Genomic DNA, 25,887 nt, shown 5'->3' with positions numbered 1-25,887 from the left:
TGTTTTTGTAACACAACTACTAACTAAAATTGATTTTCTTATTTTGTGATATTAAAAAGGTACAGATTTTCTTATCTTACTTTGTTGTAATTAAGAGAATTGTTTATATTTAGTTATAATTTTCATTGAACATATAAATAATAATAGTTTGGTTTTTTTTCAACTTATTTTCTTACCATATCAAATATTATGTACCAACTAACATAAAGTCGTAAGTCCCGGTTTAATGAAATATTAAAAAATACTCAAGTAGAAATGTATACTTTAATCAAAGATTAAGGGCAAAAAAATGAGATTATTTTCCATTACAATTTACAGATTCTCAAACTACCTTAAAATCAGCGAAATGCACATAAAATAAAACAGGGTACATAACTAACAGAGAGAATGATTTTAACATTCATAGCTATCCTCTACAATTGTTTCTATGTTTGGTTCATCTTGCAGTGTTTTTTTCTCAAAATTTTCTAAATACCTGATGCTAACTTTACGATCATCAGAGAGATGAAGACCAATTAAAATTTTCTTTAAACCCTTTCTTTCATTTCCTTCAAGTTCAAATGCTTCATAGTATTTTTTCCGTAGACACTGTTTTAGGGCCTTCTTTGCAGAATCTTGTTTATGCCGCTTTAGTTCAATTATAATTACTGCACATTTTGAAATAATAATTAAATCAAGCTTGGGTGAGCATCCCTTTTTGATTGCAAATTCTGAAAAGCAATCCAACTTCCCACAACTAGAAATTAACATCCAAAGGTCACAGTGAAAGTGAAAATGAGCTTTTGGTAATTCTCGGTCGGTATACAAATTTTCCACAGATTTTTTAAACGCAACATATTTCATAGGTTCATGCTTCTCTCCACTTCCTAAAGACTTTAATGCATTCACAAATGACTCTTGTTGTTCTACAGTAAACAGGTTAGTTTTAAATTCTACCAAAGCCTCCTGAAGTTTGTCTGTAAATACTTGTTGCAATTCTAGATTCGGAATTTGTAATGTACAATTCCCATCATTCTTGTCAATAACGTTAAAGTACCCACATTGTGTGAGAAACTGAAGAGCTAAGTCTACCTGCTCTAGTTCGATACAATTCAAAATTGATTCACGTAATGATTTCAGATTATAAATATCGTTCAACTCTATCGTTTTTGCTATGATGGAAATTTTCTCATTGTCTCTAACGGCAGGAAACACCTTCTCCCGCATTTTTTCGAATTTAAATAGTTGGCAGATATATTTGGTTCCAACCGATTCAATCCAATAACTTTTTCGTACGAGATTCGGTAAATAATTGGTAATAGACACAGGATTAGAAATAGTTGTATCTTTGTCTCCCACTACAGTGTAATTGTTGTACCAAAGAGTAATTTCATCAAGAGCTTTTTCTCTTTGACTTCCTTCTTTGACACAGTTGTTAACTAAAGCGTTTACTTCTTCTCTGGTAAATCCAAAGAATTTATAATAATCATAATCCTTGTCCAAGAATGTTCTACGTTTCACATTGTTAGCTCCTAATGAAATCGTACCGCCTGATGCAGTGACAGAAAAAATTATTACTCGTTGAACAAATTGTGCTGATATCTCATCTTTACATAAAAGACGCATTAGTTCTCGTATGAAAAACATAATCTGTCGGTCTGATGAGTTTTCACTAAATAACATTTTCATAAAAGGTGCGTCGAACTCGTCAATCAATATAATAATTTTCTTATGGGTTTGTTTTGTTTGATAGTGGACCGACAAAACCTCGATCAAATATTCAAAAGCCCTTTTTATGTATGATTGTGCTGTGTTACGATCTATTGCCTTGTTCCAATGATCATCATCATCGGCATATTTCAAATAGCACAAGAAAGGTTCAATATCCAGTTCTCCCATATCGTTACTTGACCAGCTGAATTTTTCAGCATCTTCGTAAATTAAACATGTTTTATATTTTCTAAACAGCTTCATTATCATATTTCTAAGACTCTCCAAAAAGTCGCTATATGACGTTACTGATAATTGTGCAAAATCAAGAAAAATTACTGGATGCTGTCCGCAATGCTTGCGAAAAAATCTTTTACTTCCACAACCATGATTCTCTATGCATTCTTCAGTGCATTTGTAAATTCTGAGATCCTGGAAAAGTTTATATTTCTCCAACTTTTGTTGTTCACTGATGACAATTTCAAAAAACTTCTCCAGCATTTTGCAAGCCATAGTCTTGCCAAATCTGGGCGGTGCAGTGAGAAGTATTCTATGTGCATCCTTCATAACGCATTTAATAAACATAGACTTGTCCACAAAAGTCGATGTCCAACGAAGAACTTCAAAAACCAAGTCAGGATCCTGAAAAGACATAACAAATTGTAATTTCCATGAATTCCTATTTGAACATAAAACAAATTGTACATTTGTTCGAAGCAAGTTACTTACGTCTTCACTTTCATTTGAGCCTCCGGAAGTGTCCAAAGATGTTACATCATCCATTAAATTTAATCCAAGTAATTCCTATAACAAAAGTGTAATACCATGTTACCGTGTGATACAATAATATGTCTGGTCTTACTTGGTCTGAATAGACAGGTTTACTTTCGACTTTTTTGCGCTTTGATGAGGATGAGGAGCCCTCCATCAGATCTACCTGAAAAAAATTTTATATTCAACGAATTTTTTTATCTGCAATCTGTATGAGTAAAAAAATATTAACAAAGTTCCGTTCAAAATGATTTAAAAAGATTCAAAATAAATTTTTTACAATAAATAAAAAAATGACCAATACTAAAGAGAACAAAATTGTAGCAGAATATTATACACCATTAAAAACAAGACAACCATCTGAACTCCAACAATTTCAATGAAGTAACTCAAATGAGAAATCGTAATTTTGCCATTGAATATCTCAATTCGACTGTAAATAAAAAACTAACAAAGACAGAATTTTGCAAATCTAAAAATATTTCTAGAAATTCCCTAAATATGGGACTAAATTCAGTTGGAATTAAGATTGCATGTAAAACGAGAACAAATGAGAACAAACGGGAACAATCCGGGACAAAAGAGAACAAATCGGAACAATTGGGAACAAAAGAGAGAAAAAATAAAATAAAAAAATATTCGATAATGTAGAACATAAAGCAGGTAGTCGTAAAAATATAAGTTTAGATGAAGAAGCACATAAATTAATTAGTAAATCTTTAGAAACTTTTCAATCATAAATGGACAAACTAGTTTCATACATTCCCAACGATGAGAAAGAAAAATGGAAAAAAGATTTAAAACCTATTATTACTGAAATAGACAGATTAGAAGATGGAGCAAAAATAGTCGGTTTCAAACAAGAAGTAGTAGATAAATATATTGCAAGAGCTAACAGCTAATTTATTCCTTGAACAATTAATTATGACAGACTGTGAACTAGAATCCGCTAATAATAAAATCGATGAATTGGAATATAAATTAGACAACTACAATAATTATGATCCTAAGAAATTAGCAGAATTAAGAAACAAAACAGTAGTAATACCATCAAACATCGATGATGTAAAGAAAAGAACTCTCAAAATATTTGAAAGACATACTAAAAATATGAGAGCAATAAATGAAAAAACTCAAAAATTGTAAATTAAATGGAAAGTACTGTATTCAAGAATTTAAATATATTCAATGAAGAATATCCAAAATTCAGAAAAAAGTCTTATTCAACAAGTTAATAAATTAAAAATTATCATTTTTATTCTTGCGTTTATTATCGTAATTGTTATTATTGTTTTCTTAATTTATTACTTCAACGCTAATAAAAAATAGTTCAACAGTGTCCATGAACGTACCTATGATGATACTAATACGTGTCCATAAGCTAATGTATCTGTAGAATTAGGTAAAAGATATCTTTTATCATCTTTCCAACTTAGAGACTTTTTCTTTACTTCTTCAGTAAAAATATCATGTTTATGACTCCTAATCACTCTCTGTCTATGGAAGTATTCAGTTTGATTGAATAAGCAATTTTTGTAATCTTCAAAACTTATTTCTTTCTTCAATACTGCTTTCTTGATACCTTTTAATTTTTTTGAAACACACGTTTCAGTTCTGTAACTGTACATTTTTGACCTTAAACCTATGTATTCTAATATCTTAATACCATTCAATTCATCTTTGAATTTCCCTATTACTTTCTTATTTTTATCAGAATATAATGGATGGTCCTTTGGATAATCAGATGTATCAAAATAGTCGGGTTTGTTTTTCATAAATTCATAGAAATCAGCCATTTTAATCTCATATATGAAACTGTCGGTATCTCCATAAAGAAGTTTTATTTTTTCATTAAATTCTTTTTTAATTACATTGTAATGGAAGTTATACATTAATAATTTCGATAAATCTAATACGGCTTGCCCAATGTAAATTGGTTTATTAAACAATACTTTGGTTTTATAATTGTGAACTGCTGCCAGGTGTTTGCTAAATATAGTTCTGTGTTTAAAATTAGGTTTGTTTATCGCTTTTTGTAATTTTTCTTCATCACAATATAATTTAATATTTTGTTGGTTTCTAACAGATTGCATAGACTTACCATATGGTGCATTAACCATTAGTTTCCAGAAATCTTTTTCAAAATCATTTTTCGCCTTCTGTCTTTGTTCAGTATTAAATTTTACATATGGTGCTATGAAATTTGACTGAGTAAATTTTATACCTCTGTGAACCTTTGTTATTCTAATACCTAAACTTTTGTAAAGTTTTAATGTTTTGTAATGAATTATATAATTTTTCTTATCATAGAAATGACAAAGTAGTTTTTCTACTTTTCCGCCCGGGGGAATTCTATTTTCCGGAGCCAAAGGCAAGTCATTGAATTTGTTATGAATAGCCAAGTCTACAGGGAATGCTAAATCAACTTCTAAAACATAACCGGTATCACTATCTGATAACAGTATACCATCAACATTTTTAATTTCATCACAAGTCAACCATTTAAAGTTTTTTTCTGGTAATCTCTGAGATAAAGCCCATCCATATAGATTATTAGCATCTATATAGATAATCTGAGTATTTTCATCTGCCTGCGAATACCTGTTACTACACTGTGAAATACCTCCTCTAATTCCGTTTTCAAAAAACAAATACATTTCATAATCAGTTAATAATTCCAACTTCACTGAAGTATATTTGAGCATACAGTCCCAAGCTAACCCCGGAGTTGTATAATACCAAACAGGATCCAGTCCATAACTCTTTTCTAAACATAAATCTCTAAAATTTTCAAATACATCAGTTAATAGCAAAACATCTAGTTTTAAGTATAAATCATGCCATTCACCCAAGTTTTCAATTTTAAAATATTTCCATACTTTCACTGCATGTTTGAATTCTTCTTGAGAAATTCCTTCTTTTGTGAGCGAAGAATAAAATTTATCTATTGATGGAAGTTTTGTTTCAGAAAATTCCTTTTCTAATTATCTTGCTTTTTTCTTTCCTAAATAACACATCTAATTCATGATTTGAAAAGTATTTAATTATTTCTCTCAACTGACTTGATTCCAGATTAGATGACAAATTGTCTAGGCTACTTGCTAAAAATCTAAATGAATCGATAAATCTCAGTTCGATATATCCATTATCATCCATTCTTAAAATTTTACTGAAAGAAATATATTTCTCTTCGTTATTAGGTATTAATTTCAATTGACTTTTATCTTCTCCTAGATTTTTTATAAACAAATGACAATCGTAAGCGCTTAAATTATGAAACAAAATTGGAATAAACAATGGTTGTCTATATTTCAAATTGCATTTTCTACAAGCAGCTCCTCTATATTTTCCAGTGTAGTGATCATGATCTCTTACTTTTGGGTTTTCTATAGAAAAAAGATAACAAATTTTTGTTTTTTTATATTCTTCTAGTTCGATATCTTTTATGGGTTTATTTTCTTTTAATAACTTGTATATTGTTCTGGCATATTCAGTTATTCTTTTTATAAAACATTTATCACTTTCCTCTCCTCTGTAAATTTCCAATGGGTTACCAATATTATTATAAGCACTCTTAATGTATAATCCATAACCACAGGGAATATGAAATTGTGTTTTATGAGTATATGATGATTCAGGATTTGGTTCGCATGTATGAATAGGTTTCAGAATAGATTCAAAATCAGAATAAATTACATACGGATGTCTTAACATTCTTTGAATATTTTTAAATTTTAATATATTATCTTCAGGCATGTTCGGAACACATGGTTCATTACTAAAGCACACATTTTGATGTTTCTTTAAAGCATCTTCAGTTCTAGCGGAGTAGTTTAAACATCTTCTACAGAAATGTTTTTTGTTTCTATTTACTTCCAACTGATCATTCAACAATCGACTCAAATTCTTATATAAAAAAAAATATATAAAATATAAAAAAAAATAAAAAAAATAATAACAAAAGATATTACATATATAGGTTTCACCAAATAATTTAAAAAAAACAATAAGGATTTTATTGGGTGTTCGTAATTTTAAATCCCTAATTATATAAAAATTATTAAATACAAATACAAAAACAGCTCAAGAAATTAGAGAATACTATAATATTACTTTGGAAGAAATATTTTATTCATATTTGGAATACACTAAAGACTTTTATTTGAATATAGAAAAATCACTCCATAAAGCAAATTGAAACGATAATCTGAAATTAAGAGAGATTGTCATGTTTTTTAGTCCGCATAAATCTAAGTGTGGGAAAGACATGTTTTCATGATAATTTAATCGATGATGACAACGTAAACAGATAACTCATCTTTTGATAACAAAAATTTTTGGACTGCAGATGTAAGGATCATTTTTAATGTATTTTGACACGCTGAATTCAAATCTGTGCTCAGTTTTTCTCCATCAAGTCTAGATTTTGAAATAGCATATGATTGTTGACCCCTCGTGATTGGTCGCGGGTCTCTGTCAAACTGAAAATATATTCAGAAATGGCAAGTAGAAAGTGTATGTTGCGAGTATGTTTTGCGTGGCTGTGATAATTATAACCTAAACCTACCTACCCAGTGTCATTTCTATCCAAACATTCCCTAATGTAAATTCTGAAAATTCTTGGATGTAAGTTGCTGTAGGTACGTTCTTTTTGGGAAAATCTTGTGAGAAATTACTGGATGACAAGTGCGAAGTCAAATAATAAACGTTTTTATAAACTGAATATAGGTAGGTATGCCCCTTTAATTATTCTATTAATTGCTATCATGTTTTGGGCGTGAAAACAACGTTTCTTCTTTTACAACATTGGAAAACGATACACTATACCACGTGGCTGTTCAGATGTTTCATTTATTTTAATTTTCGACACAACCGTTAAAAATTACCGAAAAGCAGACGACTTATATTTAACTTATAAACTTATAATACTATTAATAAATAACAAGACATTTTATTACTTACCAGCAGCTTTAACAATTAACACCAAACCAACACTGAAACGACTGAAACTGTCAATCATCTGTCAACGCAGAACGCAGCGGAACGGACAAAACTGAATTATCGACCGAAAGAGCGTCGCGCGCCATCCTGGTCTAGATGGCGCTAAGCATATTATCGTTTCAAGACCGACTCTATCCGTATAAGAGGCCTGTTCGCTCCCTATTAAAACGGGTTCCCGTCTAGCAAGCCATGGACGTGCGGATTGTGGCGTCACCTACCTGCTAATTCGAATAACTAAATTGTCAAATCTCCGCTGTCAATCATTTTCCGATTCGTAATTCATCGTTTTGGTGTCTTTAAGTTCCTCTTTTGTGGCTACCAGCATTTCTCATCTAACAAACCAACCCTCTCTTGCGTTCTCCTGCTCAGGACTCCACTTGACCTTGATGCCGCAGTTTAGAAGAAACGGTGGGTGCTGTGCGGTGTGCGTCTCGTTCATTTTCATTTAGGGGGGTTGTTGATCGAGTACGTCGCCTTTTTTTCACTTTGGCTAACGCGGTTTTAACTATTGAGATCGAATTTCTTTGATCTCCATGGCATGGCTGCACCCGACTACCTTCCGCGGATTGTTTCTTATTAGACGGCACCACTTTATGAAACGGTTGCGTTATATTGTAGAAAATCTCATGTATCCGTCGATTACTACCCCAAAATCTTCGCGGAGTCCCGCGCAGAGGGTTCTGTTGTTACTTCCGCACCGATAAGGGCTGTCAGACTTTCTCTTCGAACCCGCTTCACGCGCCTGGCGTAGAGAGTCATCATGCGTTCCCAATATTAGCGTAAAAGTGCCTATTTTCGATAAACAGTGTAACTACTGGCGTAATTGACAAATCAACATAACCTATTTGTCTCGTTAGTGCATTGACTTTAACTAAATAACCTAGATGGTGCAAAGTACCCGCCATGATGTTCCTACTCACCAGCCATATTGGAAATAGTGGATTCAAATTTTTAGACAACCCGCAATTCTCAAGTGTAATGTTTTACTCTAAGTTGAAATAAACCACCGAAAATAGTTTGAAGAAACATGCAAAATTTAATAAATTATGACTAAAGTTGTATACCAAACAACCAAAATAATAAACAAGAGCTTTAATTAGAAAATGCTAGGTTCTATTTGACCAGTTTAAAAATTTTCGAAACTTATCATTATCACTCCTACATTTTTAAATATTTTTATACAATATAAAAACTACAGACCATTTAGTATTTACACTTATTATTATTAGATTACAATAAATTAGGAACTAGTTTATCAAAAATCACTGGAAATTCTACGGCAGCAAAGAAAAGAAAACAGACTATTTAACTTGACTTGAGTATTTTTTGCTCACATTAAAAACTATGATTTTTGAAGGATTTAATGTCTTTTTCGGTTGTTAACTTTTGGGAAAACATAAATTTTTAGGATCCTGCCTTGTTTTGTAGGGCGCCAAATATACCTCTTTGATTTGGTAATGTTTTTACTTTTTTTTGCATGCGCCAACTGGTCTGGTCCAGAAATACAAAGCCATTTGGAATGTCTAAAAACAACGGATTTGGAAAGTTTTTCAGAGTGCTCTTGAGATGATTTTGCATTATTTTGGGAGATTTTAACGGTTTTTTCATGTGCCCAATTTTTGGTGGTCTACAGATATTTGGGTACTTTTGGGGTGCATAAAAATTAATGCTTTTTAAAGGGTTTTAGCCCTTTTTTGGTTGTTTGCTTTTAGGCAAACAGTTAAATTTGTAGGATTTTGCCGTGATTTTTAAGACGCCAAATGCCGTGGTCCAGAAGTAACATTTTATAGTCTACTGTTAAAATAATATTTCTGCTAAATTATAGCTAAGAAATGGTTAGAAAATGCTTTTCCCTAAAGTGAAAAGAATCGCTGTATAATTTTCTGATATGTTAATAAAAGTTTAAACATTATTTCTGCGAAATTTAATTGAAATAATCGTAAAATGTTCATGCAAGCGCTGTCTACAGGGCGATTGTGACGTCATCATTCTGTTCGGCTAGAGAGATGCGGCCACCGTATATACTCGATTCACCGTGGACGCTCATGAGGTCTTTGTCCAAATTATAACAAATTATAACAATTGTATCTAAATTTATTTTATCGAAACATGAACATTAAGATGTATCTAATACCTTTGTATGCTTACGTGTAAAGTACATCATAATAGTGATGATACAAATAATTCATAATAGCATAGTTACTGTTTCATAATAGCATAGTTACCGTTTCATAATAACACAGTTGCCATTAATCCATAATATTCAACGTTTTTATGCAAACGAAAGCAACTCCAAAGACCAAAATTAAAAACATTCTGAAGATCTGCATTTATTTATATTAATTCTAACATAAAATATCTTGGATAATGCTTTTCTCGCTGTTTCATCGCGTTCAAAACTTCCGTCAAAAATTGGAAATTTGCAGAACTGTTGAGTGGTAACATTGCCACCTTCGTACATGTTTCGATAAAGCTTTGTATTTACTACGGATATTAAGTAATTCATAAAAAACTCGGACGTTAACAAGTAACGTCCTCGTTCATTATGAATTACTTAATATCCTTCTCAAATAAATAGCTATATTACGCTCGATCGTCCAGCGTTTAAATTTAATAACGAATAACGCATTTTGACTTTTGAGCGTTTTCATTAAACAGAAGACGGCCGATGCTCGAGCGTTGGTATGGTCTATAAACATCCCTCAAAAATACCCTAGAACTCGTTTTTCCCGTTATAGAAATTGTTTGTTGTATTCAACGGCAGGCAACCAATAATGTCATTATTGTTTCGTAGTAACGGTGTGAACGTTAAAGTTTTTTAAGTATAATTTGTTTTTGTTACACAACTTACTAAATTTGAGGTTTTTTTATTTTGTGATTACACATTTTTATAATAAAAACGATATAAGGTCACTAAATCAAAGTGTCTGTTTTATAAGGTACCGCCATTAGTGACAAAAAAGAAAGACAACGATATCTTCTGTCTATCTCTACATGCGCACTAAATTTTGTGTTGTTTGTGTGGACACATTGCTTTATGAACTGTCAATTCTTGTCAAATATCGTTTGTAATAAAATGGTTTGAATGTGCGATTTCTCAACACGAATCGTTATGGTGTTTTTGTTTCCTCCGCCGTAAGTAAATACTATTTGACGTTTTATGTACGACTACTTTCCACAAATTTCAGAAAACTAAAAAAAAAGAAAAATAGAAGGTAGATGGAAGCCCTATCGAAGCCGACAATCATTGTGACATTGGTTAAGCAGTACGTATTGGGGGAATACTAAAGTTGGTTTTTGTATATGAACCCTTGAGTACTTCTTATAAGGTTATGGAATTTTGTACCTGTTAGTTTACGAATTCCGTGAACTAAATTTAAATAATGTTCCCCCAATTTGTCTTCAATCGCTTTTGTGTTTCAATAGCCCCAATACCAACATGAACTTCTTGCATTCAGGCGAATAACTCGTTCATCTTATTGTTAATATGAGTTGAAAATCAAATCTATGGACAAGAAAATGGAAGAAGGAAGGCCACTCACATGTGGTACATCACAAAACCTGCGTTATGGACAGAAATATTATTTCAAATGCCTAAAACACAAGCAATGATATTGTAAAGTGTAAGTATATCGGCCTCAACGGTAAACGTTCTCAAAATGTGTTGTAGGACCAACTGACTGCTATCCTTAATGTAACAGCGGGGCCTCATAAACTGGCAGGTGGACAAGACACAGTCATTGCACTCATCACTTGAACAGTGCAGATACACAGTCTCATGAGGAAGACACACCATCGCTTTCAACATCAGCGGCAGAAGATGGTTGGTTTGAAGCCGCTGCTACTTCCTCATAATGAATTTGAAAACTGAAAATGCAATGGGACATGAAATATACATAAGATATGCAAAACTGGTTCTATAGTTTAATGTGGCGTACGAAGGTCCTTAAACGCATTCAAATGGTCTCCTGTAGTGTTAAAAATAGATGTAATTTTGTATTTCAGGGTGATTTAAGTAAATAATTTTAACATAACCTTAATATTTGTTCTTGATATTCATTTTGTTGCAGTTGTTTTGCATAACCTCATTCAAGATCTTAAACATGTCTACTTCTTCAAACTTGTAAATTTTTTCTTCTTAATAGCCCCTTTAAAATATCTCATGTACTTCATTTTGTTGTAATTAATTCCAGCCACCCTCATTCACATATGTTCAATTAGTCACATCTCATAACTCTCCTTTAAGACGGAGTGGGGGTGCGACTATTCCGACCACGCATTTTTCTTAGATTTTAGATTTAGTTCTTAAGAGGTACTGATCCGGACTCCAACCCGGAATGTAAATATTAGCAATAAACCACAATTTAAGGAATCTCGCTTTTTCACTAGTTAATCCCCGTACAGAGAAACACAACGGCACACAACAATTTTCTGCTCATGTATTTGCTACTTCCATTTGTGCAATGCTTTCTCTCAGTTACTTTAACATCTCATCATTGTTACTACATCGTCGGGAGAAGCTACAATATAATAAGTGCTAATAGCATATTCTAATTAGGGCGTTACTGCATACAAGTCGAATCGTTGGAGATTAGAAAAGACAGTGCTTGAAGTCCGAGACCGTTTCTGAGTGTTGCACCTCCTTAACGTGCTAAAATGGAATAGGTTCTAATGTCGGTTCGCTCACCTCTTACGTATTCACATAGTCTGTTATAATGTTGGAACCAATTTTCTTTTTGTACCCACGATTTATTAAAGTGTATTTTGAACAAATAATTTGAAGATAACCTTAAATTTTGTTAATGACAAATTTTACGTCAACAATTTTATGACAATTCCCTAGAATCTTGCGTCTCGTTCTAACCCATTGCTTTATGGACTATGTATGTCTCTCTTGAATTGCGCACTGAAAACTAATGGCGGTACCTTATACAAACAGACACTTTGATCTAGTGACCTTAAAACGATAATATGCTTAGCGCCATCTAGACCAGGATGGCGCGCGACGCTCTTTCGGTCGATAATTCAGTTTTGTCCGTTCCGCTGCGTTCTGCGTGCGTTGACAGATGATTGACAGTTTCAGTCGTTTCAGTGTTGGTTTGGTGTTAATTGTTAAAGCTGCTGGTAAGTAATAAAATGTCTTGTTATTTATTAATAGTATTATAAGTTTATAAGTTAAATATAAGTCGTCTGCTTTTCGGTAATTTTTAACGGTTGTGTCGAAAATTAAAATAAATGAAACATCTGAACAGCCACGTGGTATAGTGTATCGTTTTCCAATGTCGTAAAAGAAGAAACGTTGTTTTCACGCCCAAAACATGATAGCAATTAATAGAATAATTAAAGGGGCATACCTACCTATATTCAGTTTATTTCTCACAAGATTTTCCCAAAAAGAACGTACCTACAGCAACTTACATCCAAGAATTTTCAGAATTTACATTAGGGAATGTTTGGATAGAAATGACACTGGGTAGGTAGGTTTAGGTTATAATTATCACAGCCACGCAAAACATACTCACAACATACACTTTCTACTTGCCATTTCTGAATATATTTTCAGTTTGACAGAGACCCGCGACCAATCACGAGGGGTCAACAATCATATGCTATTTCAAAATCTAGACTTGATGGAGAAAAACTGAGCACAGATTTGAATTCAGCGTGTCAAAATACATTAAAAATGATCCTTACATCTGCAGTCCAAAAATTTTTGTTATCAAAAGATGAGTTATCTGTTTACGTTGTCATCATCGATTAAATTATCATGAAAACATGTCTTTCCCACACTTAGATTTATGCGGACTAAAAAACATGACAATCTCTCTTAATTTCAGATTATTGTTTCAATTTGCTTTATGGAGTGATTTTTCTATATTCAAATAAAAGTCTTTAGTATATTCCAAATATGAATAAAATATTTCTTCCAAAGTAATATTATAGTATTTTCTAATTTCTTGAGCTGTTTTTGTATTTGTATTTAATAATTTTTATATAATTAGGGATTTAAAATTACGAACACCCAATAAAATCCTTATTGTTTTTTTTAAATTATTTGGTGAAACCTATATAATATCTTTTGTTATTATTTTTTTTATAATATGATAATTCATTTTTAATATTATCATAATTTATTATTTGGTATTGTATTTTATAATTTCCTAAAATTTTCTTTAAATCTTTCTTAATATCGTGTAAATTCAGTGGGAGATAGCTATCCTCCACTGAAATTCCATATTGTATAAAGCATAAAAGATCATTTGTTATTATTATATTTTTCTTTTGAATAACGGAAACCATAGATCGGTAAACCACGTACTCAAATTAATTTTATAGGACTAGTTATTTGTATTTATAAACTCAAACTGGTTTAATGGATTAGGATTAATTTTATATTGCTTTAAAAGATTATATTCGTTACCGTAATTTTCCTATTTATCTACCAACTCTTTTAATTAAAATAATATTTCATAACTTTTTTTGCCTTATTGTTATTCAACATCATTATTAATTCTTTAAAATTTTTAATCATTTTGTATATATTCATTCATTCCATCTACTCTATTTCTTCATATGTAATTTGATTGATTACAAGTATTATTTTTTTCGACAATTAATTAAATAAACATTAAATTGATCACCTCCATATACAACACATACAGTTTGGGGAATTGATACCCGATGAATGGGAACAATTTTAATAAGAAGTGGGAGAAGAGTAGTGTTAGTGGGTGGCATTACTCCCCTCAATGCATCCTAGCGACAAAGTTCTCGAAAATTGTAACTCAAATTCATTGAGAAATACAATGCCTATCATTACTCATAAAAAAATAAAATTGTTGCATTTTGCATTCGAAGGACCAAATCCCTCTAATAGCGAAGAATTACTAAAGGAGCAATCATGTTAACACCTGGTCTTGCCAAAAATGATAAAACAATGCCACGACGCATGCATTCGCGCTGATGGGGGTAAATTATTTTTATCTTCCTCGCTCCAATGGCAATTATGGTTTTCTTTGTTGCGCTCATTTATTTGTCCATTAATCGGTCTTGGACTCACCGAAAATTCATGTTTCTTGATGTGTGTGAGAATGAAAGAATGCAAGAATCTCTTTCTCGCTCGGTGTCCCCCACTTTCTATTAAATTTAATTCCATGCATCGGGTGTCAATTCCCCAAACTGTATTTTTTGAATCTCGAGGCTTCTCACAATTTTACCTAAACAGGGACAGTGTGTTTTAGCACTCACTGTTTATGGATAATTTCTTGTGAAAAAAAATGTAATAAATTAAATGAATCGCTTACATAACGATGACCAAGAAGCATGGCAACTGTTTCAAAAAAAGTTTAACGATATGAGAAGCAAACCAAATAATGACTTTGAACGATTAGTATTTAAAAATATGCATAATCAATTTAAAATGTATGAAAACAATATATTAAACTTGGCAAAATTAGGTTTTCTTAAAATACACTTTCCTAATCTTGAAGTCTTTGATGAATAAATTTTCTAATAAATGACTAGTCGTTGCTCGGTTTGTTTAGAACCAAAATGTCCAGGTGATTTTTATAACTATAGAAATAAATATGAAAAAACATGTAAACAATGTAAAAAAGCAGTTAATTCTACTCGTTTGGTATGTGTTTGTGGTAGATATTACACTAGAACTAATTTTAAAAGGCATATAAAAACAGATTTGCATAAAAATGGATTGAATTTATTTATTTGCTAAAAATTGTTTGTTAGATTTTTTTCTATAATAAATGGAACGAAGGAACTTGAGTAATCTACGTTTATCTGATCTGTTTAATATTGCAAAATCATTAGACATCAAATATATTAGAAAATATAATAAAGCAGACTTGATTAAAGCTATTATTAAAGCTGAAGAGCGATTACATGAGAAAATAAAAAACGAAAACAAAATAATGAGCGAAGCGAATTCAGAAATATTTTCATTTAATGATGATTTATTTGCTAAACCAAAGGAAAAGAGAGTTAAGAAAATCGAGTGTGACATATGTGGAAAATATATCAAAAGCACCCGAATGCAGCTACATAAAGAGAAAGAAAACAAAAAGAACCTAAAAACATTTCAGTTTGATGACGATATATTTGCTAAACCAAAAAAAAATAGAGTAAAGAAGATCAAATGTGATATATGTGGAACATATATCGAGGAAACTCGAATACATTTGCATAAATTAAAACATGATTTGAATAGTCGTCGTTTGCTTGAATTACGTAATATGGCAAAATCTTTAGGTATAAGATACATTAAAAGATACAATAAGGCAGAATTGGTAAACGAGATTATTCATGCTGAAGAGCAATTAAAAATAACAAGAGAAAACAAAAAGAGCTTTCCGTTTAATGATGGCATATTTTCTAAACCGAAAAAAGAAAGAGTAAAAAAGATCAAGTGTGATGAATGTGGAAAATATATTAAGGAAAGTCGAATGCAGTTGCATAAAGCAAGACATAATCCAGAGCCAGATTTTATTTTAGTTCAGGTTGCTTTTAAAGGAAGATTATTAACCTATCAGCATAATAATCTAGAAGAAGGTATAGATATAGAAACATATATGGATATGATAAAAGAAAAGGCTATTAAAGTAGTTATAAATGCTTTAAATCTCCATAAAAATATTAAAATCAATTTAGAGATGGAATGCGAGTTTATGAAACTGGAAAATGAAGACTTTATAATGATACATAAATTTCAGTTACCAAATGTTATACTAAGAGAACAAGATGATCTGGAGGAATATTGGGATGAACAAAAGGATTTATTTATATCAAGATGTGATGAATTGCAAGATAAGGGATCTGGATGGACTTTGAAAAATATAAATTATTTGCGCATTAATATAAACAAATATACACCGTTAAGCGGAAATTCATATGTAGAATTACCCAAGTGGATTAAAGATAAAAAAGCTTGCGTTAATGTTAAAAACAACGATAATAAATGCTTTATGTACAGCGTAATATCATGTTTACATCAAGCAAAAGAACACGTAGATAGACTGAATCATTATAATAAGCCGGAATATATAAATGAATTAAATTCCTGTCAAAATCCAGGACATACCTAAATTTGAATCACATAATAAAATTAATGTTACCGTGTTTAGTTACGAAGAACAAATATTTTATCCTTTGTATCATAATAATAAGCAAATATATGAAATGAATATCGACTTACTATACTTTGGAAATAAAGACAAAAATCATTATTGTTGGATCAAGAATTTGAGTCGATTGTTGAATGATCAGTTGGAAGTAAATAGAAACAAAAAACATTTCTGTAGAAGATGTTTAAACTACTCCGCTAGAACTGAAGATGCTTTAAAGAAACATCAAAATGTGTGCTTTAGTAATGAACCATGTGTTCCGAACATGCCTGAAGATAATATATTAAAATTTAAAAATATTCAAAGAATGTTAAGACATCCGTATGTAATTTATTCTGATTTTGAATCTATTCTGAAACCTATTCATACATGCGAACCAAATCCTGAATCATCATATACTCATAAAACACAATTTCATATTCCCTGTAGTTATGGATTATACATTAAGAGTGCTTATAATAATATTGGTAACCCATTGGAAATTTACAGAGGAGAGGAAAGTGATAAATGTTTTATAAAAAGAATAACTGAATATGCCAGAACAATATACAAGTTATTAAAAGAAAATAAACCCATAAAAGATATCGAACTAGAAGAATATAAAAAAACAAAAATTTGTTATCTTTTTTCTATAGAAAACCCAAAAGTAAGAGATCATGATCACTACACTGGAAAATATAGAGGAGCTGCTTGTAGAAAATGCAATTTGAAATATAGACAACCATTGTTTATTCCAATTTTGTTTCATAATTTAAGCGCTTACGATTGTCATTTGTTTATAAAAAATCTAGGAGAAGATAAAAGTCAATTGAAATTAATACCTAATAACGAAGAGAAATATATTTCTTTCAGTAAAATTTTAAGAATGGATGATAATGGATATATCGAACTGAGATTTATCGATTCATTTAGATTTTTAGCAAGTAGCCTAGACAATTTGTCATCTAATCTGGAATCAAGTCAGTTGAGAGAAATAATTAAATACTTTTCAAATCATGAATTAGATGTGTTATTTAGGAAAGAAAAAAGCAAGATAATTAGAAAAGGAATTTTCTGAAACAAAACTTCCATCAATAGATAAATTTTATTCTTCGCTCACAAAAGAAGGAATTTCTCAAGAAGAATTCAAACATGCAGTGAAAGTATGGAAATATTTTAAAATTGAAAACTTGGGTGAATGGCATGATTTATACTTAAAACTAGATGTTTTGCTATTAACTGATGTATTTGAAAATTTTAGAGATTTATGTTTAGAAAAGAGTTATGGACTGGATCCTGTTTGGTATTATACAACTCCGGGGTTAGCTTGGGACTGTATGCTCAAATATACTTCAGTGAAGTTGGAATTATTAACTGATTATGAAATGTATTTGTTTTTTGAAAACGGAATTAGAGGAGGTATTTCACAGTGTAGTAACAGGTATTCGCAGGCAGATGAAAATACTCAGATTATCTATATAGATGCTAATAATCTATATGGATGGGCTTTATCTCAGAGATTACCAGAAAAAAACTTTAAATGGTTGACTTGTGATGAAATTAAAAATGTTGATGGTATACTGTTATCAGATAGTGATACCGGTTATGTTTTAGAAGTTGATTTAGCATTCCCTGTAGACTTGGCTATTCATAACAAATTCAATGACTTGCCTTTGGCTCCGGAAAATAGAATTCCCCCGGGCGGAAAAGTAGAAAAACTACTTTGTCATTTCTATGATAAGAAAAATTATATAATTCATTACAAAACATTAAAACTTTACAAAAGTTTAGGTATTAGAATAACAAAGGTTCACAGAGGTATAAAATTTACTCAGTCAAATTTCATAGCACCATATGTAAAATTTAATACTGAACAAAGACAGAAGGCGAAAAATGATTTTGAAAAAGATTTCTGGAAACTAATGGTTAATGCACCATATGGTAAGTCTATGCAATCTGTTAGAAACCAACAAAATATTAAATTATATTGTGATGAAGAAAAATTACAAAAAGCGATAAACAAACCTAATTTTAAACACAGAACTATATTTAGCAAACACCTGGCAGCAGTTCACAATTATAAAACCAAAGTATTGTTTAATAAACCAATTTACATTGGGCAAGCCGTATTAGATTTATCGAAATTATTAATGTATAACTTCCATTACAATGTAATTAAAAAAGAATTTAATGAAAAAATAAAACTTCTTTATGGAGATACCGACAGTTTCATATATGAGATTAAAATGGCTGATTTCTATGAATTTATGAAAAACAAACCCGACTATTTTGATACATCTGATTATCCAAAGGACCATCCATTATATTCTGATAAAAATAAGAAAGTAATAGGGAAATTCAAAGATGAATTGAATGGTATTAAGATATTAGAATACATAGGTTTAAGGTCAAAAATGTACAGTTACAGAACTGAAACGTGTGTTTCAAAAAAATTAAAAGGTATCAAGAAAGCAGTATTGAAGAAAGAAATAAGTTTTGAAGATTACAAAAATTGCTTATTCAATCAAACTGAATACTTCCATAGACAGAGAGTGATTAGGAGTCATAAACATGATATTTTTACTGAAGAAGTAAAGAAAAAGTCTCTAAGTTGGAAAGATGATAAAAGATATCTTTTACCTAATTCTACAGATACATTAGCTTATGGACACGTATTAGTATCATCATAGGTACGTTCATGGACACTGTTGAACTATTTTTTATTAGCGTTGAAGTAATAAATTAAGAAAACAATAATAACAATTACGATAGTAAACGCAAGAATAAAAATAATAATTTTTAATTTATTAACTTGTTGAATAAGACTTTTTTCTGAATTTTGGATATTCTTCATTGAATATATTTAAATTCTTGAATACAGTACTTTCCATTTAATTTACAATTTTTGAGTTTTTTCATTTATTGCTCTCATATTTTTAGTATGTCTTTCAAATATTTTGAGAGTTCTTTTCTTTACATCATCGATGTTTGATGGTATTACTACTGTTTTGTTTCTTAATTCTGCTAATTTCTTAGGATCATAATTATTGTAGTTGTCTAATTTATATTCCAATTCATCGATTTTATTATTAGCGGATTCTAGTTCACAGTCTGTCATAATTAATTGTTCAAGGAATAAATTAGCTGTTAGCTCTTGCAATATATTTATCTACTACTTCTTGTTTGAAACCGACTATTTTTGCTCCATCTTCTAATCTGTCTATTTCAGTAATAATAGGTTTTAAATCTTTTTTCCATTTTTCTTTCTCATCGTTGGGAATGTATGAAACTAGTTTGTCCATTTATGATTGAAAAGTTTCTAAAGATTTACTAATTAATTTATGTGCTTCTTCATCTAAACTTATATTTTTACGACTACCTGCTTTATGTTCTACATTATCGAATATTTTTTTATTTTATTTTTTCTCTCTTTTGTTCCCAATTGTTCCGATTTGTTCTCTTTTGTCCCGGATTGTTCCCGTTTGTTCTCATTTGTTCTCGTTTTACATGCAATCTTAATTCCAACTGAATTTAGTCCCATATTTAGGGAATTTCTAGAAATATTTTTAGATTTGCAAAATTCTGTCTTTGTTAGTTTTTTATTTACAGTCGAATTGAGATATTCAATGGCAAAATTACGATTTCTCATTTGAGTTACTTCATTGAAATTGTTGGAGTTCAGATGGTTGTCTTGTTTTTAATGGTGTATAATATTCTGCTACAATTTTGTTCTCTTTAGTATTGGTCATTTTTTTATTTATTGTAAAAAATTTATTTTGAATCTTTTTAAATCATTTTGAACGGAACTTTGTTAATATTTTTTTACTCATACAGATTACAGATAAAAAAATTCGTTGAATATAAAATTTTTTTCAGGTAGATCTGATGGAGGGCTCCTCATCCTCATCAAAGCGCAAAAAAGTCGAAAGTAAACCTGTCTATTCAGACCAAGTAAGACCAGACATATTATTGTATCACACGGTAACATGGTATTACACTTTTGTTATAGGAATTACTTGGATTAAATTTACTGGATGATGTAACATCTTTGGACACTTCCGGAGGCTCAAATGAAAGTGAAGACGTAAGTAACTTGCTTCGAACAAATGTACAATTTGTTTTATGTTCAAATAGGAATTCATGGAAATTACAATTTGTTATGTCTTTTCAGGATCCTGACTTGGTTTTTGAAGTTCTTCGTTGGACATCGACTTTTGTGGACAAGTCTATGTTTATTAAATGCGTTATGAAGGATGCACATAGAATACTTCTCACTGCACCGCCCAGATTCGGCAAGACTATGGCTTGCAAAATGCTGGAGAAGTTTTTTGAAATTGTCAGCAGTGAACAACAAAAGTTGGAGAAATATAAACTTTTCCAGGATCTCAGAATTTACAAATGCACTGAAGAATGCATAGAGAATCATGGTTGTGGAAGTAAAAGATTTTTTCGCAAGCATTGCGGACAGCATCCAGTAATTTTTCTTGATTTTGCACAATTATCAGTAACGTCATATAGCGACTTTTTGGAGAGTCTTAGAAATATGATAATGAAGCTGTTTAGAAAATATAAAACATGTTTAATTCACGAAGATGGTGAAAAATTCAGCTGGTCAAGTAACAATATGGGAAGACTGGATATTGAACCTTTCTTGTGCTATTTGAAATATGCCGATGATGATGATCATTGGAAAGAGGCAATAGATCGTAACACAGCACAATCATACATAATGGTGGCTTTTGAATATTTGATCGAGGTTTTGTCGGTCCACTATCAAACAAAACAAACCCATAAGAAAATTATTATATTGATTGACGAGTTCGACGCACCTTTTATGAATATGTTATTTAGTGAAAACTCATCAGACCGACAGATTATGTTTTTCATACGAGAACTAATGCGTCTTTTATGTAAAGATGAGATATCAGCACAATTTGTTCAACGAGTAATAATTTTTTCTGTCACTGCATCAGGCGGTATGCTTTCATTAGGAGCTAACAATGTGCAACGTAGAACATTCTTGGACAAGGATTATGATTATTATAAATTCTTTGGATTTACCAGAGAAGAAGTAAACGCTTTAGTTAACAACTGTGTCAAAGAAGGAAGTCAAAGAGAAAAAGCTCTTGATGAAATTACTCTTTGGTACAACAATTACACTGTAGTGGGAGACAAAGATACAACTATTTCTAATCCTGTGTCTATTACCAATTATTTACCGAATCTCGTACGAAAAAGTTATTGGATTGAATCGGTTGGAACCAAATATATCTGCCAACTATTTAAATTCGAAAAAATGCGGGAGAAGGTGTTTCCTGCCGTTAGAGACAATGAGAAAATTTCCATCATAGCAACAACTATAGAGTTGAACGATATTTATAATCTGAAATCATTACGTGAATCAATTTTGAATTGTATCGAACTAGTGCAGGTAGACTTAGCTCTTCAGTTTCTCACACAATGTGGGTACTTTAACGTTGTTGACAAGAATGGTGGGAATTGGACATTACAAATTCCGAATCTAGAATTGCAACAAGTATTTACAGACAAACTTCAGGAGGCTTTGGTAGAATTTAAAACTAACCTGTTTACTGTAGAACAACAAGAGTCATTTGTGAATGCATTAATGTCTTTAGGAGGTGGAGAGAAGCATGAACCTATGAAATATGTTGCGTTTAAAAAATCTGTGGAAAATTTGTATACCGACCGAGAATTACCAAAAGCTCATTTTCACTTTCACTGTGACCTTTGGATGTTAATTTCTAGTTGTGGGAAGTTGGATTGCTTTTCAGAATTTGCAATCAAAAAGGGATGCTCACCCAAGCTTGATTTAATTATTATTTCAAAATGTGCAGTAATTATAATTGAACTAAAGCGGCATAAACAAGATTCTGCAAAGAAGGCCCTAAAACAGTGTCTACGGAAAAAATACTATGAAGCATTTGAACTTGAAGGAAATGAAAGAAAGGGTTTAAAGAAAATTTTAATTGGTCTTCATCTCTCTGATGATCGTAAAGTTAGCATCAGGTATTTAGAAAATTTTGAGAAAAAAACACTGCAAGATGAACCAAACATAGAAACAATTGTAGAGGATAGCTATGAATGTTAAAATCATTCTCTCTGTTAGTTATGTACCCTGTTTTATTTTATGTGCATTTCGCTGATTTTTAGGTAGTTTGAGAATCTGTAAATTGTAATGGAAAATAATCTCATTTTTTTGCCCTTAATCTTTGATTAAATTATACATTTCTACTTGAGTATTTTTTAATATTTCATTAAACCGGGACTTACGACTTTATGTTAGTTGGTACATAATATTTGATATGGTAAGAAAATAAGTTGAAAAAAAACCAAACTATTATTATTTATATGTTCAATGAAAATTATAACTAAATATAAACAATTCTCTTAATTACAACAAAGTAAGATAAGAAAATCTGTACCTTTTTAATATCACAAAATAAGAAAATCAATTTTAGTTAGTAGTTGTGTTACAAAAACAAATTATATAATTATAAAGCAAACAAACTAATTTTTCGTTCGTGTCGTTACTTTGGTGTAATAATAATTTATTTTTTCTACTCCCATAGTAGTAAGTAACTAGGCAAGAACCCTGTCGTTTGTTGATTAGTAACTATGACATTATGAAACATGCATGTAATATGTATTTTCATTATAAGGAAACTAACTCACGTGACTTTAGTAACTTTTCGACTGTGAAACCAACGTTTTAGTTCCACTGTTTTCCTAGTGTAACCATGCCATTTTTAAGGTTAGAGTTTTCAGATGTCACTAATCTGACAAATTTCAAAGAACTAGTCAATTATTTTATTTATCAGTTATTTCACTTATTATAATAATACATAATTAAAAGTGTCACGCCAAATATACAGAAATATTCTTATTTCGTTTGCTCCAATTTGAATTCACATCAATTCTCAAAATAGTTGTGGATGTTTGTTGAAATCTTGAGACAGCATAAAGATGTTTGTGAAGGAAAGCTGTAAAACTTTGGCGGATTTGAAAGAATCTTTCCGAAAGTGTAAGCGAAATTTTGAAATGGCTGGAAAGTGGCAATCCAGAGCAGACTGAACTTTTGATGCACATGAAATGTGAATGTTTAAATGGCCGTAGTTTAAAATTTTGTCTCTAACTTTTTATACTATACTACCTATATTGTAACAAAATTTAATTGTGATATAACAAAAACAATCTAAATTCAATTTTTTTAATTAATAAGAAAATTGGCATAAACGTAATACATTCAATCCGAAACCGTTTGTTTAAACTAAAAACTAATATTAACAATGTGCATAATCGTAGATGGGAAGCGTAGTACTTGGTTCATCTATTTTGAGGTATTTAAAAACAAGAGCTCTTATTTGTCTAATATTTTTACCAGTCGCCATTCCGACCGGTGAATTTTTCGCATGCGCCAATGTATTGGTCTAGAAGTAAATACATTTTGGGGTGACTCAAAACAAGGAATTCTGGTAAGGTTTTTTTTGGGTGCTTTTAACATAATTAGGTTTGATTTTGGATGATTTACAACAGTTTTCTCATATGTCCAATTTCTGATGGGCTATTGATTTACAAGAAAAGAAACTTTAGAGTATTTTTTGCTCACATTAAAAACTATGATTTTTGAAGGATTTTATGTCTTTTTCGGTTGTTAACTTTTGGGAAAACATAAATTTTTAGGATCCTGCCTTGTTTTGTAAGGCGCCAAATATACCTCTTTGATTTGGTAATGTTTTTACTTTTTTTGCATGCGCCAATTGGTCTGGTCCAGAAATACAAAGCCATTTGGAATGTCTAAAAACAACGGATTTGGAAAGTTTTTCAGAGTGCTCTTGAGATGATTTTGCATTATTTTGGGAGATTTTAACGGTTTTTTCATGTGCCCAATTTTTGGTGGTCTACAGATATTTGGGTACTTTTGGAGTGGATAAAAATTAATGCCTTTTTTGGTTGTTGACTTTTGAGCAAACAGCTAAATTTGTAGGATTCTGTCCTGTTTTTTAACACGCCAAATGCCCTGGTCCAGAAATAGAAAGCCATTTTGGGGTGTTTAAAAACAAGGCATTTTCTAAGTTTTTTGGAACGTTTTTGGTTGTCTACTTTTGGAAAAACACTAAATTTGTAGAATTCTACCCCGTTTTTTCGTGTGCCCAATTTTTGGTGGTCTACAGATATTTGGGTACTTTTGGGGTGCATAAAAATTAATGCTTTTTAAAGGGTTTTAGCCCTTTTTTGGTTGTTTGCTTTTAGGCAAACAGTTAAATTTGTAGGATTTTGCCGTGATTTTTAAGACGCCAAATGCCGTGGTCCAGAAGTAACATTTTATAGTCTACTGTTAAAATAATATTTCTGCTAAATTATAGCTAAGAAATGGTTAGAAAATGCTTTTCCCTAAAGTGAAAAGAATCGCTGTATAATTTTCTGATATGTTAATAAAAGTTTAAACATTATTTCTGCGAAATTTAATTGAAATAATCGTAAAATGTTCATGCAAGCGCTGTCTACAGGGCGATTGTGACGTCATCATTCTGTTCGGCTAGAGAGATGCGGCCACCGTATATACTCGATTCACCGTGGCAAATTATCACCCCACTATATGCACAAACCACGTACGTTTAGACCCGTAAGTCAAGGTATAATGACCTTGACATCGTGTTTTGTTGGTTTGAAACCTGACTAAAAGTTTCCCCTACAGCCGTTAGAGGACCGTTAATTCAAAAATTTAAAAATGTTTATAACATTTGCATTCTGTTTTATCGATTCAAAAATAAAATGTCATGTGCATTTTATGATAGTATTTTTTAAACTTATTTCATCGGTTGGTTTTTTGATTTGTTTCATGGAATTTTGCGTCCGCTTTGTTTAGAACTATCTATTTTTATTCCCGGTAAGTTTAATTAACATAAATGCAATATTCGTTTTAGAACGAAAAATATATGATTTCTAGGTGATTTCGCATATTGTGGCTGATATGGGTGCACCGAAGATCGTAAAAACAATAAATATTGTGTGGTGTTCCGTTGTGTTCTTGCATCGGTTATCTATCAAAAAATTCTAAATCTTTGGAGCAATCAGTGGGTCCTGTTAGAAACTTGCATTTTAGAAGGCTTTACATCTGAAGAATCTCCATTTTGGTAAAGATTAGTTATCGTTTGACAAAGGATTTAATTTGTAATATTTTATTTGTAGTTGTTCCTGTCACACTTCAATTGAGTCTGAGTCTACCATCAAGTATTAAACTAAATGCATGCTTAGTTACGAAGTCACATTGAATATTAAAATTGAAGGG

General features: G+C 31.0%; 2 protein-coding genes, 1 long non-coding RNA gene and 1 pseudogene across 3 annotated transcripts; 3 read left to right on the top strand and 1 right to left on the bottom strand.

Moving 5' to 3' along the window:
• Positions 1 to 250: 250 nt before the first annotated feature.
• On the bottom strand, positions 251 to 2,653 carry LOC148167792 (uncharacterized). Its single transcript, XM_088045881.1, has 2 exons — positions 2,552 to 2,653; positions 251 to 2,493 (listed from the first exon to the last, which is right to left on the bottom strand). The coding sequence occupies exons 1-2, from the start codon at positions 2,615 to 2,617 to the stop codon at positions 394 to 396; spliced, it is 2,166 nt and encodes a 721-aa protein (XP_087902007.1). The 5' UTR covers positions 2,618 to 2,653; the 3' UTR covers positions 251 to 393.
• Positions 2,654 to 10,424: 7,771 nt separating this feature from the next.
• On the top strand, positions 10,425 to 11,501 carry LOC148167791 (uncharacterized). The gene is made up of 2 exons (XR_015770727.1): positions 10,425 to 10,596; positions 10,650 to 11,501. It is a non-coding gene; the product is annotated as an uncharacterized LOC148167791 (long non-coding RNA).
• A 3,148-nt stretch (positions 11,502 to 14,649) lies between these two features.
• On the top strand, positions 14,650 to 19,325 carry LOC148167790 (uncharacterized; annotated as a pseudogene).
• A 1,122-nt stretch (positions 19,326 to 20,447) lies between these two features.
• On the top strand, positions 20,448 to 22,829 carry LOC148167789 (uncharacterized). The gene is made up of 2 exons (XM_088045179.1): positions 20,448 to 20,528; positions 20,587 to 22,829. Exons 1-2 carry the CDS (start codon positions 20,463 to 20,465, stop codon positions 22,684 to 22,686), a joined length of 2,166 nt encoding a protein of 721 aa, XP_087901305.1. The 5' UTR covers positions 20,448 to 20,462; the 3' UTR covers positions 22,687 to 22,829.
• Positions 22,830 to 25,887: the final 3,058 nt, after the last annotated feature.

This window comes from Gnatocerus cornutus, chromosome 9, assembly GCF_029298725.1.
Source record: "Gnatocerus cornutus isolate USDA-ARS CGAHR chromosome 9, icGnaCorn1.1, whole genome shotgun sequence".
Taxonomy (NCBI): Eukaryota; Metazoa; Arthropoda; class Insecta; order Coleoptera; family Tenebrionidae; genus Gnatocerus; species Gnatocerus cornutus.
This window is presented reverse-complemented; position numbering and strand designations above follow the sequence as displayed.

Bases quoted from the DNA above. Each gene is read 5' to 3' on its own strand.
- LOC148167789 (XM_088045179.1), top strand. From the start codon at position 20,463: ATGGAGGGCTCCTCATCCTCATCAAAGCGCAAAAAAGTCGAAAGTAAA. The intron at 20,529-20,586 runs GTAAGACCAGAC...CTTTTGTTATAG, and splicing joins AACCTGTCTATTCAGACCAA to GAATTACTTGGATTAAATTT.
- LOC148167792 (XM_088045881.1), bottom strand. From the start codon at position 2,617: ATGGAGGGCTCCTCATCCTCATCAAAGCGCAAAAAAGTCGAAAGTAAA. The intron at 2,494-2,551 runs GTAAGACCAGAC...CTTTTGTTATAG, and splicing joins AACCTGTCTATTCAGACCAA to GAATTACTTGGATTAAATTT.